The sequence below is a fragment of the Fragaria vesca genome, linkage group LG6 (assembly GCF_000184155.1).
Source record: "Fragaria vesca subsp. vesca linkage group LG6, FraVesHawaii_1.0, whole genome shotgun sequence".
Classification (NCBI taxonomy): Eukaryota; Viridiplantae; Streptophyta; class Magnoliopsida; order Rosales; family Rosaceae; genus Fragaria; species Fragaria vesca.
This window is the reverse complement of record NC_020496.1, coordinates 1747414-1764341: the sequence shown is the minus strand read 5'-3', so window position 1 is coordinate 1764341 and position 16928 is coordinate 1747414. Positions and strand designations below refer to the sequence as shown.

The window sequence follows — 16928 nt, the reverse complement described above, 5'->3', positions numbered from 1 at the left end:
TTTATGCGACATGTCTAGTATGAAGCCAGTGGTGATCATCAGTTTCAAGTTTTTGAGGAGTCGGCATTTCTATTTTGGGTGGTCGAGTTTAAGCCCGAAATGAATCAACTATCGATGAATTCTTACGTCTAGAGTCTAGACAGTCGAATGCAAGGCTAGATTTGAAATGATGTCCAAACTGCAGTAAGCCCGCATTCTTATTGTGCATCAAAATTGTTACTTTCTTCGACGGTGTTCACTTGATTAATAACTAATCAAGGAAATCACAGTGTGATTGAGCTTACCGATTATGTTCTTTCGTAATGATAACATACTGAACTTAAACACATTTCTCTCGGCCTCAACGTGTCATGTACTCGTATCATTTTCTTAAGCGACAAACTTCATCGACAACCATTACGTTTCATAAGAAACCGTCTTTGAAGTTCATGACGTTCGTTTCATATATGAATTTTGTAGTGTTATTATATAAAACCTCATATCATCATGACTGCCATACTTTAAACTTAATTTCCACAAAATCAAAAGTCATATATTTAGGCAAGTGAAGGAAAGATTTGAACATGTTTAATTGGATCTAAGTATGTTGGAGTTGATAAAAACTAAAGTTTGAAAATGATCGACACTTTCAACATTCTACTTTAGACATTCTTGTATATACAACAAGCACACAATGTAATTTTAGTCATTCATGATTATACACATGCATTTGTATTAATATCACCAATCTTAATCATTCTCATAATATTTATGGATACACGTCGTGAATCGAACATCTTATGCTCATCGCATATATGGGAGCCCGTCTAATGAAGACCTCTATAATGAGCACTAGTTGAATACTTTTCGGCTTATCATACTTTTAGGTTTATCTTACTTTTCGATCTTATATCCGCATTGTGACCGTTCAGTTAGGTATTTATGAGTATATCAATTATGTAAATTTTCAGCCATATTGAAAATCGTGAAAAGACATTCATAAATGTGATTTACTGATTATGAACTTGAACGGTTAATGTTTAACAGATTTGGTTCGTCCATTAATTTGATCTAGCTCGTTTACCTTAATAATTACCAATTTGGCTGAAAATTTGTAGAAATGATCTATTCATATAGACCTAAACACTGAACGAATGAGATACCAAAATGTGATCGGAAAATAGATATTGTTTTTTCCTTAAAACGTAAATCAAAAAGTCTTCAACTAGTCCTCGTTAGAATGACTCTACATATATTTTAATTTCTCATAAATAAAATTGAACAAAAATAAAAATAAAAATAGAGTTATTACTTATTAGCAAGCGTCGAGTCAACGTTACAAGTCTTGACCGATAAAAGGTCGACCCAAAGAAAACCAGAAGCGATCAACAAGTTAAGAATGGCTGAATGTTAAATAATAGTCTCCATAGTCAGACACCTTTGATGCTTCTCTGGAAACCCAAGAAAGACATCACCAGTTCACCACTGAAGAACAAGAAGAACACCCACGTCACATCCCCACCCAAATAGCTGCCACAACAGTTTAACAACACGTTTACATTGCCCCATTTCAATCCCTTTCATTCCATTCCCTGTTCAACTTTCCACGTTGATTCGAATCAATTCCTTTCTCCCTGGCTCCCAAATTCATCTGGGTCCGCCTCAATTCTGCAACTTTGCATCACCCAGAATCGGAATTTGCTCATTCAAGACTGGTCTCTGGGCTATAATCTGATCCGGGTCTGGTTCAAGATCACAAATTTCCAATCCCAGAGCTCATTTGGGTCAGCTTCTGGAAGCCCAATTGGTCTGGGAAGAAGCATGGTTTCTCTGGCGAATTCAGTGTTGTTTCCTGTGACTACATCCAATGGCATTTCTGGGCCGGTTAGATTAGCAAAGACGGTCAGTTTGTGTAGCTATAAGCAGAAGAGAGAGCCCAGAAACATTGTGTGTGCTTGTATGGCGCCTCCCCATAACTTGAGGAGCGATGAATCCTTTGCAGCTAAATTCGAGGTAAGCACCATTTTCCTTCTAGCTATTTGATGTTAAAGAACTCTGCTTTTTTGTTTATGTATATATAAGCAACCATTTTCTATTGTTATATGGTATTCATCAACAGTTAAATTGAAATGTGGTTACTGGTGTTTGTCAATTTGTAGATATTGCTTTTGATAAACTGGTGTTATGATTGAATCACTTGTTATTTGCTGCTGAATTTTCAATACTATCCTCACCTTATGCCATATGTGGGTCATTTTAGTTATAGTCCATTGCATATTTAGAATAACAAATATTACTTGTAATTGCATGTAGTTTAAAACATTGATCATGTGTTTTTCTATACATTGATCATGTTGGATGCGCATATTCTGATAATTATTGTAGAAGATAACAATTGGTCATATGATTGCTGTGACTGACAAGGTGTCTCTAGCAGGATTCATTGAAATCAGAGGATTTAACCACAGTAAGAGAGCCCGAGGATGACTCTGATGTTCTGATTGAGTGCAGAGATGTCTACAAGTCATTTGGTGAGAAGGATATATTGAGAGGTGTGAGCTTCAAGGTGAATCTAATATCAAAAATCCTATGTTTATTTGATTATGGCTTTTGAGTTGTGTAGATGCATTGATTTTGTGGGAATATGGGATAGGTTTGAACTTTGGCATGTGAAAGACTGAAGGGGTGTTATTTCCTGGTGACTAAAGTGTTTTAGCATGAAATGTTTGCTCATAAAAAAATGACAATACTGATTTGCTTCGGAAGAGTCGATGAATTGTTTGTTTATGAATGTGACTTGGCCTATGTTATGTAGTATATTATTATGCTTACAAAGGTCTGGGTTTTTGCATCAATATTTTCACTTTTTTTTTAGCGTAGGTCTTTGAAGTTTGGGGATGATTGGGTGGGGTAAACATAGGCTGTAAGAGATTTAGAAGAGGGTTTTATAAACAGTAGATTTCTGGAAGAGAAAAATAAGAGTTTAAACTGCTTGAGGAGAAAGGTGTTCTTACGTCATTGACTGGCTCCTGACTTCCATCTGTTTTTGAGGGAGTTTGGGATCTATCAGAAGTTCTTTATTAAGGAGCAGAAGAGTGTCAATAGGATTGGTTTTCTTTTTTATGATGATTTGTATGGTTCTACTTCTCCCTAGTCTTTTTTTGTTAGCACATAATGAACTGCTGGTCATCCTTTTGTTACTCTGTGCTTTCCTATGAATTTCAGCAAAATATTTGTTCATTTAATGGTCAATCTTTTGGTTCAAGACCATTCCAGATTGTTGCATCTTGTAAAGGACTAATTTTGGATCCATTTATAGATTAGACATGGCGAAGCAGTTGGAATAATTGGTCCTTCTGGCACGGGAAAATCTACAGTTTTAAAGATTATGGCAGGGCTTCTTGCGCCTGACAAGGTAATTAGTTAATCTGCCTCTGATATTATGCTCACCTTTGTTTAATTAATTAATTATTTACACTTTGTTGAGCTTTAGTGAGTTATTCAATACTTACATGTTGGGCTTCTTATATACTGTGTTCCTTGTTGCCATGAGCAGGGAGAGGTATACATTCGAGGTCGAAAGAGAGCTGGTTTGATAAGCGACGAAGAGTTATCTGGTCTTCGAATTGGATTGGTAAAAATGCTACATCTTCTGTTGGCAGTCTTTCTGGTGCAATCTCTCATACATAAGATTTCATTTTTATGCATCTATCTCCCATCTAACAGGTGTTTCAGAGTGCTGCACTTTTTGATTCGTTGACTGTTCGTGAAAATGTTGGTTTTCTTCTGTAAGAAGCTTCTAGATTCTTTCAATTTTGGCTTCTTCTGCATTGTATTACACTTAGGACACAATTCAGGTATTAATCAATATGCTGCAATACAACTCATATTGTGATTTGATAGGTATGAAAATTCAAGCATGCCCGAGGAACAGATTTCAAAGCTCGTGACTGCTAGCTTAGCTGCTGTTGGGTTAAAGGTGTGCATTATATCAATTATCTGTCTGCATGGAAATTACCTTCCAAAACTTAATTGATTTCATCTAGACTCTCTCCATCTCTCCATCTATCCACTCTCCGCATGAATGTTAACTAAAGATCTTTTTTGTAACATATGGGATTTCATATGCTTAATGAAACTGCTCCTTGACCAAAAAAGGGAAAGAAAAAAAAAGACCAGAGTTTGGATTTTAGATTTATTTTGATCATATTATGTTGTTTTCTTAGGGAGTTGAGGATCGATTACCTTCAGAGCTGTCGGGTGGTATGAAGAAAAGAGTTGCATTGGCTCGATCTATAATATGTGATACGACAAAGGAATCCATAGAGCCAGAGGTACGGTGGATAGCTAAAAGCTTGTCTTCTTCTGTTGTTTGATTAGATAAAGCATGCATAACTGTTTTAGTACAGTTGAAATTTTGGCCTTTTAGTGATTGCATTGTGCTTATGTCATTGTTAAAATTATCATTAGTATCATCATCTTAGTTGAGGATGTAGTAATACTATGTTCAGATAGTCAGACTGATGGAGAATGCAGTACTGCGTATGAAATTTGATCTCCATCATATGCTGCTAGTGAGGATTGGTAGATAACCATACTATCAGGGTAAAAGAAAGTAGCTTTTCCGTTTCCTATCAGCCAGAGGGAACTAGAATCATCAGGAGATAAGCTGCTATAAGAGTTTTCATAGAAATGATAATGCCAATAGAGTTGACATCTATAATAGGGAATGTTGGGCATGAACTTCTCCCAAATGGCTCCCTCTGATCTTCCCATCGAGGTGTTGTATGGTGGGACTGGGGGTAACTTGACAATTAGGTAATAAGTGAAAGCAAGCTTAGTGTAAACATGTATACACCGACTTAGCATTGCTTGGTTACTTGCAAATGTACGGTTTCTGGTGGTAATGGACAACTGAGTTGGCCTGTTTTATGAGTCCTGACATTCTTCCTTTGCTCTTCAACAGGTGCTCCTATATGATGAACCAACAGCTGGACTTGATCCGATTGCATCTACTGTTGTAGAAGACCTCATCCGCTTTGTCCATACAGAAGGGCAGGCCGCATCAGAGAAGCCTGGGCAGATTGCATCTTATGTTGTTGTAACTCACCAACATAGCACCATCAGACGAGCTGTTGACAGGTTGTGTCTTTAGTTGAAGCTGTTGCGTTGATACTGAATACTTCTTTTGATTGTGTCAGATGATAATAGGAATATATTCAATATGTGTAGGTTATTGTTTCTGTATGAGGGCAAGATAGTCTGGCAAGGAATGACTGACGAATTCACAACCTCAACAAATCCAATCGTTCAACAGGTAATCATTAATTTAGTTATTCAGTGACTTGACCAAAGTGATTTCACAATCTTCTACAGGGGTTTGTTTGATGTCTTGATCTGATTCCTTGAAATGAGGACATATGTTTTTTCTCTTTTCAGACCAATCTTTCTCATTGAACGGAATGATTATACTTTTCTGCAAGTTGAATGCATTAGCTTTGTGACGATCTAATTTGGAGTCTCAGTGTTAACTGTTTTTTCTTTTTTGTTGGGGATTATTTTTTTCAGTTTGCATCTGGGAACTTGGATGGCCCAATTAAATACTAGAGTTGCTAAATGATATGGTGGGTGGTATACATAAACAAGACATGGTGATCTGCTTGCTGCGTGCAGTGAAGAGGAAACGAATCCATGCTAGAATTGGGTCAGCTGAGTGCCTGCACATTCAGGCTCTCTCTGCCTCGTTTCTTATATATACACCAAGGCAGTGCAGCGGAGCTCATGCAAATTTTATCACTATCAAAAATCATGCTTATGCATCCTTAGTTGCATCCTCCGAGTTTTTTGAAGAGTCATCATCTTCTAAATTACATGGCGAGTAGAGGTCACAATTAACTTCTTTAGTTCTTTTTACTATTAACTTATTCAGAGTTTCTAGTTTTAGTGTCTAATTTATGAGATTGGGCACCTCTCTAAAGCCCCCATTGTTAAAAATTAAAATCAGAACAATAATGATCAATCTGATGTGTTTATGTGAGTAGATAATTCTTCATTCTCTAGCATAACTGAAACATACGAGTGATTTGACAACCATTGAAATGTAATTTGCTTGTTCAATCAGAGTTCTTCCATTCTATCCACTTCAGATTTTTTTTTGGGCGGACAAAGTACTTCAGGAAGGTACTATACAAAGAGAGGTAAAGAAGAAGTATGGGAGGTCTAGGATCTGTAAAATTCGGGTGCACATCATGGTCCTACCCCCAAATCATTATGTTGGTCACCATTTGAGGATGTGGGATAGTACAGCCGTTTCCTCCATGCTTACAGAACTAGAAGTCATTGTAGGACAAAGAGAGCTTTGGCATTTTTCTTTTGAAATGCTTTCATGAATGGGTATGGGTTCCTTTTGCTGGAGACTGTATTGGTTCAGGTTAGGCTGCAAAAGTTTGTGACTAGGTTACCTGCATGGGATATTCCCCTTCCTCAGAATTCTATGTGTGTTCAGATTGTTTAGAAGATTTTGTAAATCATCTGAGCTTTCAGTGAACATAAATTTTGAGCGATTTGCACTTGAACATACATGTCCTAAATTTATTAAATTTCTTTTTGTATACAAGTAGATGCTTCTGGTGCAAGTCTAAGAAGACCAACCCTAATGCAACAACCAACACAGCATTCCATCCTAATTCTTCTGTTCTGTGGAAAAATTTCTCCTAACAACTGAGAATGTGAAAGAAGGAAACATAACGACATATCATTTGTTGCATTTCTCATTCCACATTTGGGTTGTATGATGGCAATGGAACACAAAACTCATCCATTAGTAAGGGTCAACATGGACCAAGCAAGAAAATGATTAATTCTAAATATACAGATTGTAGTTTCATCCTCATTCACATGTACAGTGCACTAAGCCTTTGTATGCAGAATGTACCTCCGAGCTCGAGGGGAGCAAAAGAGGGCCAGACCCCCAAAGTAGAAACTGAGGAATGCACTTACACAAAAAATCCAAACAGAAATCCGCCCCTCAACCTCTTCTTCCCCTACAAATGCCTTCCCGGGCACCACCGGAAGGCTTGCAGGATCACATCCTCCATCAGAGGTCTCCAAACACAAATTTGGATTTCCAGCAAATGCTCCCGGAAACTTCTTATATCCTTGCTTCTTTGTAACAAACCCAGAAAAAGAGTTATATGACAAATCCAGAAGAGTCAGGTCCGGAAGGCTGGAAATGTTTCCTGGAATGGGACCTGATAAAGAATTGTGCGACAAATCTAAGGCCTTTAAACTCCACATCTTTTCTAAATCAGGAACACCACCACGAAGATAATTGTGCGACAGATTCATGTATTCCAAACCATGTAATCCAAATAGCCCCACTGGGACCTCCCCATCTAGCCCATTGTTAGAGAAATCGATTCCAACCATTGAAGATAGTATATAATTGAAGCTTAATTCAATACTACCAGTGACAAGAATCAACACTTTCGTATCCGCACTCTGCATTGAAACAAACGGATCTCTCTGCATTCTATCAACCTCTCTATTGTTATAACTCATGCTCATGTTAAAATTACCCTCTGGTATGAAGCCAGAAAATTTGTTTCCTGAGAAATCCATCATCCTGATCACTTCAAAAGTAAACAGCCAACTTGGGAGATTTCCAGTAAATTGATTACGAGCAAGGGACAGATACCTGAGGTTTGGCCATTTGGTTATTGCATCACTCAAAGTTCCAGAGAGATTGTTGGAGCTGAAATCTACAATCTCGAGCGATTTACAGCCAGCCAAAGTAAGAGGGATTTCCCCAGATATGTTGTTGTTGCTAATATCCAGTATTTTCAAGCTATCCAATGCATCAAGTTCAGGTTGAATTTCACCAGAAAGATTGTTGTTATTGAGTATCAATGCAAGTAGCTGAAAACAACCAACAATGTTTAATGGAATTGAACCTGATAATGAGTTGTATGAGAGATCAATCACTTGTAGATAGGTTAAGTTCCCAATCCTAGCTGGAATTTCCCCAACAAGAAGATTGTGCGATAGAAACAGTGCCTGCAGGCTCTTCAGTTCTGTAATCTTCAATGGGATTTCACCAGAGAAACGATTGTGAGACAAATCAAGAAGAACAAGCCCAGATTTATCCGTTGTTTCTGCAACCTTGCTCGGAAGAGGACCAGACAAGTCATTGTTACTCAAGTCCAAGAGAAGAAGCTTCTCCGAAAACACAAGTCTTGGAGACATCTCATAAGTCAACTGATTGAATGAAAGGTTCAGATGTTGCAAAGCTTGAAGTGAAGCAATACATGTAGGTATGCCTCCAACCACAGAATTGTTAGCCAAATTCAAGACTCTAAGAGACTGTTGACAAGTAGAATAACAAGGCAAAGTACCCATAAACTGGTTCGATCCAAGATTGAGAAACACCAAAGATTGGTGAAAATCACCAAGACTGCCAGATAAATCATTGTTCCCAAGATCTAAATACTTGAGAGTTTTCGAGTACAACAAGCTTTCAGGAATCTCCCCATGAAATGAATTAAAACCCATATCTAGCTTCTCCAACTGTGCCGAGAAATTACCAATCCACCAAGGAATAACACCTCCCAAATCATTATTTCCATTCAAAACAAATTCTCTCAACTGCCCAAGCCTCATGAATGTATCAGGCACAACACCCTGAAACCTATTCTGACCGAGATGTAGAGTCCTGAGAAGGCTCAGAGTGCCTAAACAAACTGGTATTGGGCAACTAAAGTTGTTCTGGGACAAAACCAAATCTTGAAGAAATGGCAGCTTGCACAAACTGGGGTGAATTTGGCCTGACAAGTTCATATTGCTCAAGTTAATCGAAACCACTCTACCAGTCTGGTTCTGGCAGGTGATTCCAGTCCAGTTGGCACAACTAGACCCAACCCAGCTTGACAAGCTCAGGCTAGGATCTTGAACACCTGACCTAAATAGCAACATGGAAGCTCTATCTTCTGGGTCAAGATCAAGACTTTGACACAGGTTTGAGCATAGAACCACTAACAAAACCAGTAACTGTGCAACTAACTTAAGATTACCAAAGGATATAACCCCTGAAGCCCATTTGTGTCCCATGAGGAACAAATAGAGGGTTTAACAGAGTTGGGTAGATGAAAGAAGTAACCGCAAAGCAATCACATGCATGAGAAGCTAAAACCCATCATCACCAAAATGGGTTAGAACCCCAAATCTCGAACAAGCAGAATCAAAAGCTCAGTTACAGACTTACAGTAGCTACAGTTAGACCTAGCTAGCACAGAGGTACAGTACCGAAGAAGCTGAATTGGGAAGCAAAATTTTGCGCTAGTGTTTAGTGTTCACAATCAGAAAGGCAAGAATTGAATGTAGTAATGAGTTAAGAACTTAAGATAAAGATGGGAGAGAATCAAACTTACAGATGAAAATGAGGCGATTAAGGAGGTAGGTAATAATGAGGACTAGTGTGAATGAGCGAGAGAAAAGAGACTGGAGGGAGCAAAAAGAAAAAGAATATGGAATTTGGGAAAGCTTCTTTTTCTCTCTTAGTTGCCTTTTGTGCTTATAATGAGTGAGCTAAAGCAATCAATTGGATCCACTAGCCATTGAGATATGGATCAGTTAATTTGAGTCCAGTGGTACTTTCGGCTGGGCTTGCTGATGAAAGGGGTCATTACCCTCACTGAACATTCACACTCTTCATTCTTGTGTGGTCCAATTGTTCATGTGATGATATTTGACTATAAAATTAGGAGGGTGAAATTTACACACCTTAGATTACAATCCACACTACACATCTTAAATTACAATCAACAATTAAAAGTAGGTCAGGGTGTGTGGATTGTAATTTTGGGTGTGTAAATTTCATTCCTAAAAAATTATGGTTACTCGTTCTAACTCTTAATTGACTAAGTACATAACGTAAACAACAACAAAAATTACATGATAAAACTGTTAGAACAACTATGGACTTGTCACATATTATCATATTGTAATATAATGATTCAACATAATATCAAATCTATCTTCATGGAAACAAATACAAGATCAAAATTAGTTGATAATGATTATGTGTATTAAATTATTGGGTAAAATATTGTATAGTCATTGTGGTTTAAAGTCGACATCTGTTTAGTTTTTATGGTTTTATTTTAATCTGAATGGTCCTTAAAATCACAATTTTTAATCTGTTTTAGTCCTCGTGGTTTTATTTTAATCTGAATGGTCCTTAAAGTCACAATTTTTCATCCAAATGGTCCTAGGCCACGTCAGCAATTTAATTAAGAAAATTGAGGGAATGACCATTTGGATGAAAAATTATAACTTTAAGGACCATTCAAATTAAAATAAAACCACAAATACTAAACAGATGTCGACTTCAAACCATAAGGACTAAACAAATTTCAATTCTAAATTATTATAATAAGAAATCCTATTCCTAGTCTAGAAGAAAGACTACTGTATCTGGTATCTAACTAGGATACTTGATGATTAAGATTTCCCTTTGATGGAAGGACTCTTAAGGCTATGTGATCTTATATAAATATGGGTTTGGTCCCTCTTATCACCACGATTCACAAGCGGAAGTTCTGTTCAATTCAAGAAACTTAAGTTCGTGACTTAGTGATTTCAGGATAGCAGCAATGGAAGAATGTGTTGTTTATGCTGATGGTGAGTTTGTGTTAACCTTAATCATATGTTGTTCATGTTAAGCATATATATTAGGTTGAAAGCTTTATGTAACTGGTCTTACAAAAACATCTCACACTCATAAAGCCTCATTTAGTTCAATCAAGAAAAGCCTTTCTAAAATAACCAACTATGTTCACTTTTTAACTGCTGTAACTTGGGTAAATAAAAATTATTTCTAAATAGAGTTTATTTTGCTTTCAACCTTTGAATGTAAATTTAAAGATGATCAAGTCATCTTTGTTTGGTTAGCGACCAAATATGCTGGTCTAAATAAAACATTGGAAGATGAACTATACATTTTCAATAATTGATCCCCTATTTTCAAAATGAAAAAAAAAATAATTGATCCCCTTTGTCATGTTGTATCAATTTAGAAATTTTCATACATAAAGTTTGACTGGTATTTATTTATTTGGATCCATCAGTCGACATTACATGAGATTGGAGTTGTCAACATTTCAAAGATTTTAATCATTGAGTTTAAGATAAATGGCATTATGGGCATACAGGAAGGATATAACTTCTTGTTTAAGTAACAACTTGACTTAATATGGAACTAGGGATAAAAGACATGAAAGAGTTATATAGAAAAAACAATAAACTTTTCTTAATTTGCTGAACCATATCTAATTTCGATTAAATAGGAAAATTATTAATTATTAAAAATTATTAATAAATAGCAGCGAAACCAGAATTTTGTTCCCAAGTAATCACTCCCATCCACGAGTTGAAAAAGCACCAAACTTCAAGCTCCCGAAGACACCAAGACACGAAACTTAGAGAGAGAGAGAGAGAGTCAGAAGAAAGCTCTCTGTGATACACATTTGATGGGCCTTTACTTTCCTCTTCTTGTGCTCGATCATCAATGGCCACCATCTCTCTCCCCACTTCCCTCTCTTCTTTCCTGAACACCCTTCGCAGATTACCCATCACCGGAATCCTCCTCCTCCTCATCTTCCTCCACTCCCTTTCCTAGTATCTCCTCTCACCGGATTCAATCCCTAATCAAAAAACCAGACCTGATTTCGATCCGGGTTCGTTTCATTTGTGTTTTGTTTAATATATTTCCAATCCAATAGTGTCAGATCAGTGTTTGAGGTAAATTTTGATTCTTTTTAATCAAAATCTAATGCAATTCACTTTATTTTAATTTTATTTTTGCTAAGTATTACATGGTGATTGAATGACAGAAGAAGAATCGGCAATGGCATCGGTGTTTCTGTACCATGTGGTGGGTGATCTAACGGTCGGGAAGCCGGAGATGGTGGAGTTCTGCGAGACGGAGTCGGTGGAGGCGGCGATAAAGGCTATCGGAGATTCGACCGAGTGTGGGATACCGGTGTGGAAGAGGAAACCACATGCGGGTATTGAAACCAATGAAATGAGGCAGCAGAGGTTTGTGGGGATTCTCAATTCACTTGACATTGTTGCTTTCTTTGCTAAAAAAGAGTGTATGGAGGATCATGACAAGGCTCTCAACACTCCTGTTGCCGAAGTTGTTGCTCCTAATAATTCCCTGCTGCGCCAGGTTGATCCCGGCACAAGGTAATGCTAGTTCTTTGTATCTGTGAATTGCTTTTATTGTCATATTTTTGGGTTGAATGTGATGATCTTGTAGTGCCAAAGTAAGTTATATATAACTAAATAGTAAATACCGGTCATCATCGGTAAGGGAGATATAGAATTTATGTCTTTTGTTGAGAGGGTCATGCTCGAGAAAGTGTATGTGTGGACATTGCATCGGGGTATTTACAGGGGTGGAGCTAAGCGGAGGCTAAACCAGTGTAAGTAGTTGAAAAACATAAGATACCACTATACTTTCATTAAATAATTGGATGCATAAGAATTAAGTTCTAGTAGAAACTGTAGGTTTGAACTCTTAACGTATTTGGAATGCCACCATTCAGGTCTTAAATGTGATGTGGAATGTGTCATCTTCTTTTTCCTTCTGTCCATCTATTGATCAAGTACTGGGGTTTGTAGTACCGTTTGAATCTATTTTGATAACCAATTGGGATTCAAGGTCTCTTCGCTACTGGATTTAGAGTGTACAAAATTGCTTTACATTTTGGATACATATTGTTTGTAGAAAGAAACAAGAAATGGCTCCTTTTAAAGCAATTTTTTAAATCTCTCTGCTAGGTTGATAGATGCACTGGAGATGATGAAGCATGGTGTAAGGCGTCTTCTTGTCCGAAAGAGTGTCGTATGGCAAGGCATGAGCAAGCGATTTTCAATTCTCTATAATGGTAAGTGGCTCAAGAATGCCGATACTAGTGGCAGCAGCAATAACCTTGGTGCCAGTTCCAATCGGCCTTCCTCATCGTCCACTACCAGCGCCCGCGACAAATTTTGCTGTCTATCAAGAGAAGATGTTATACGGTTCCTTATTGGTTGCTTAGGTGCTCTAGCACCTCTTCCTCTCTCCTCTATCTCCTCGGTTGGAGCTATCAACCCAAACTACAAGTCGATTGAAGCGACATCCCCAGCCATTGAAGCCACTAAGAAACTTCCTGAAGACCCCAGTGCAATTGCTGTTATCGAACAGTTGCAGGATGGTCAGTATAAGATTATTGGAGAGATCTCCGCCTCCAAACTATGGAAATGTGATCACTTAGCAGCAGCATGGGCTTTAGCTAATCTCTCCGGTGGACAATTTGTAATGGGGGTTGAGGATAACATGTCCTCGAGGTCACTGAAAGTTATCGCTGTAAATCAAGCTGCTGGGAATAACGATCTTGCTAATGGTGGTGAGTCGACAAGACCAAAGAAATTCAGTAGCAAGAGTATAGGTTTTGACCCTGCAAACCCGAGCTTTGCAGCGAGTAGAACCATGTACAGGGGTAGAAGTGCACCTTTGACATGCAAGGTTACAAGTTCATTGGCTGCTGTCATGGCCCAGATGTTGTCTCACAGAGCAACCCATGTCTGGGTAACTGAGGATGAAAGTGATGATGTTTTAGTTGGAGTTGTTGGTTATGCAGATATTATGGTTGCTGTCACCAAGCAGCCAGCCTCCGTTGTCCCTCCACCAGGTCGGTCTACTGAGCATTCTAGCATCGCTAATGAAATCCACATTTGAACCATTTGAATTATTCCATTTTTTTTTTGGCTCCAAATATTTCTCAAGTCATCAAAAAAATGAAGTATTTCTTAAGTTCTGTTTCCTATGCTATTTGTGTTTGGTAGAATGTACAAAGGGGCTTAAGACTTGGATTGTAAGATTTTGACCTTTTGTAAAACTTTGCTGCGATATGAATAATGCAGAAGCGTGAAATAATTATGCTCGACCATGACTAATTACGCGGTTGTACTAATAGTTCTGTAATTTGTAATTTGATGATATCATGATAAAGTTCCAAAATATTAGTTACTTTCGCACCAAGGTTTGCTGCTATTTTATCGATATTTTGATTGATTTCAGGAATCATTTCGAACCACTTAATTGAAAGAAATGATGAGTATATGAAAGAATGCATGCTTATGTTTCTTAAAAAGATTAATCTGGTAGTCTAATGTTTAGCCTCCTCAGCCAAATTGAGTGAAGCACCATATGAAACACATCAAATGGCTGGGCAGGCCGGTTCAGCTCAAAATGCCTTCTCACTTGCATCACCCTCTTCTGCAATTTCAAGTATTCTGTATGAGAAACAGCTTTCAATATCGTCTTGATTTCCGGTATTCTCTTTGGTGGAATTTCTATTGTAAACTTGCTCCAATCAAGAACATCGGCAAAGGGTAGCGCATAATAATCAGAAATGAGCACCGGAACACATCCTGCATACATTGCTTCAACCACTCTAGGACTAGCAACTTCAGTCCCACTTGGACACAAGCAAAACTTGGTTTGCCCCATAATTTGGTGATAATTTTGACCCTTTGGAAGATACTCATGGACTTGGATTTCCTCATCTTTGTCCCTCCAATGCTCAAATAAAAACTTCCTTATGTCGCCATGAGCACCGCCAGCAAAGAAGGCCAGGATAGGACGCTCATCAGGATGTGAGTCGAGGCGTGATGGTCCAAGTGTGCCACTGGCTAAGTTATATTCTGGCAGCGAGACGTCTCTCCCTGGCTGGAATCCTTCGGATATGTTAGCATTGCAAAGCACTCTTATGAAGTTCTTGTAGAACTTAAGATCATCATTTATTATTTCTGGTGCCTGCAAATATCACAAAAAAAGAGTATAGGTATGCAACACTAGCTTGATGGTGAAAACAAATAGAATCAAAATTGTTTAAGGTCATGCATGCATACCCAATCATGACAAGAGACCATAAAATGGTCAGCTCCCTCACTCCTATTCCAGTAGGGATATTTTCGAGCTACCACATTGATATAGTCGGTGACAATACGAACCAATCGACCGTGAAAACTGTAAGGTTTAGGCCGATCATACAAGAAATCAGCAATCCTTTTCACACTTACTGGTACAAAGAACGAATGTGCCTCATGAAGATGTCGAGCCAGAAATGGACTCTTCCCACTACTATCCAGCTCATCCATGAACTGGCCTTCTATGGAGTAGATGTACGACATTGGTCCATTATGGAACATTGGTAGCTCCCCTTCCTTGTATGCCCATATCTTGAATCTCTTTACCATCTCTATGTGACTCCTGCTAATCCAAATAAAGAGTTAGTTTAAGAAACTATATTGGTCAAGTTCTGTTCTCAATATCGTAAGACGAATTATCCATTTATTCTCATCACTCATTCTAAATATTTATTTACAGATTTTGTATATTTTGGTCTCGCAAAAATTATGAAAAATGGGACCAAAGTTGAGATTAAACATGAAGTTACAGTCTAACCATAATGCAATTGGTCCTTATCTCTAACATTATAAACAAATTTTATCAGTTAGACACAGCTAAACAACAAAGAAATATCTTAACTCTTGATTAGTCAACTGCAGAAGAGTGTAACAACAGTAGTCACTATTTCAAGAACCAAGAAGATGCAATCAATGCCAACGTGGACATAACACTGGACAAACTATTTAAAAATTTCAATCATCAATTTAAAAATCAGTAGCAATTTCTTGATCGCAGACATCTTGGTTTTGCAATCACAAAATAAGGAAAAGAGTAAATTTGTTTAATTCTCAAGCAACAACAGGAAAGGTAAGAATTTATTCCATCCTTAAGTCCTGCAATTCATATTCCACTCCAAACCGGAGAAAATGACTGTAATAGAATATGCCAAAGATAAGGCCAAAACTTCAATTATTTTTGGAATGTGAGCAGTGAAGTTTGAACCACCAGAAAAAAACAAGGATGACAAGAATTTGGACCATTCCTAAACACATCAAAAAATCATCAGATAAGAATCCACAAAAGGAAGATGAAGTTGGACAGTCGAAAAGGATTGCGTTGGACGTAAGAAAAGTACTGACAGACATTTTAGTCAAAAAAGAAAAAGGAAATTGCAGTGAATGTTATTCCAAACGTAAACCCCACCAATTATGCCAGTTAAACCAATCAAGCTCGAAAGGTGAAATCTTTACGTTACCCAGAATTGAAAATTGAAATTATAGGAATTTGGGAAGGGATTGCAAATAACTTAACTGATGAAATGAATAGGGATTTCTGTACACACTTCCTCTGGGGATGTAAATCTCTTGTCTATCAGATGTATAGTTCTTTGTAAGAACTGCTTTGTGAATAGCTGCTCTTGCTCTGGCCAATTGTTCCTCAATCTTGTTTGTATTGCTTCTTTTCTGCAAGATAAATCATACACAAAAATGTAAAACACAAGAACACAAAAGCAATAAAAGAAAAGCACCAACCCCCAGTAAACCAAAAACCCAGAAACAGAAATATTACAGAGAAGTCAAAGATGCTTACTTTGACATGGTCTGCAACAATGGAAGTAGGAGGAGAAGGTAAGGGTGGTGGCTGTGGCTGTGAGGGTGAGACATATTGGGTTGAAGTGTTAAGATGAGTACTGTTTAGAGGAACATGTTGGGTTTCAGAAGAAGAAAGATTGATGAGACTGAAACTGGTTTTGTTAAAGGGGGAGAAGGAAAGCACGAGAAGAAGAAGGAGGAGAATGGTTAGAGAGAGCAAATATGGTGATCGGAACTCAAAGGCTGCCATGCCTCAAGTTATAAACTGGCGCATCCCCAAGACCAAGACTCTGTCTTTGTCTTTTCTATTTTGCTTCCTTTTGTTTTACTAGTTCTCTTTTTACTTGCAGCCACTTAATCGTAATTATAGATATTAACTATGTTAAATTTGTTCAATATCA

The 16928-nt window shown here is 37.7% G+C and overlaps 4 protein-coding genes across 4 annotated transcripts; 2 read left to right on the top strand and 2 right to left on the bottom strand.

The window, feature by feature from the left end:
* Positions 1-1467: 1467 nt before the first annotated feature.
* LOC101310617 (protein TRIGALACTOSYLDIACYLGLYCEROL 3, chloroplastic-like) lies at positions 1468-6118 on the top strand. The gene is made up of 10 exons (XM_004302104.1): positions 1468-1992; positions 2417-2545; positions 3299-3394; positions 3536-3613; positions 3706-3767; positions 3883-3958; positions 4206-4313; positions 4946-5121; positions 5212-5296; positions 5548-6118. Exons 1-10 carry the CDS (start codon positions 1801-1803, stop codon positions 5584-5586), a joined length of 1041 nt encoding a protein of 346 aa, XP_004302152.1. The 5' UTR covers positions 1468-1800; the 3' UTR covers positions 5587-6118.
* A 715-nt stretch (positions 6119-6833) lies between these two features.
* Positions 6834-9084, bottom strand: LOC101305867 (leucine-rich repeat receptor-like protein CLAVATA2-like). Its single transcript, XM_004304761.1, has one exon. It carries the CDS (start codon positions 9082-9084, stop codon positions 6889-6891), a length of 2196 nt encoding a protein of 731 aa, XP_004304809.1. The 3' UTR covers positions 6834-6888.
* Positions 9085-11098: 2014 nt separating this feature from the next.
* LOC101305579 (probable glycosyltransferase At5g20260-like) lies at positions 11099-16854 on the bottom strand. Its single transcript, XM_004304760.1, has 5 exons — positions 16526-16854; positions 16247-16398; positions 14935-15295; positions 14185-14839; positions 11099-11211 (listed from the first exon to the last, which is right to left on the bottom strand). Exons 1-5 carry the CDS (start codon positions 16775-16777, stop codon positions 11099-11101), a joined length of 1533 nt encoding a protein of 510 aa, XP_004304808.1. The 5' UTR covers positions 16778-16854.
* On the top strand, positions 11416-13914 carry LOC101310035 (CBS domain-containing protein CBSX6-like). The gene is made up of 3 exons (XM_004302102.1): positions 11416-11775; positions 11868-12222; positions 12820-13914. The coding sequence occupies exons 2-3, from the start codon at positions 11882-11884 to the stop codon at positions 13757-13759; spliced, it is 1281 nt and encodes a 426-aa protein (XP_004302150.1). The 5' UTR covers positions 11416-11775; positions 11868-11881; the 3' UTR covers positions 13760-13914.
* Positions 16855-16928: the final 74 nt, after the last annotated feature.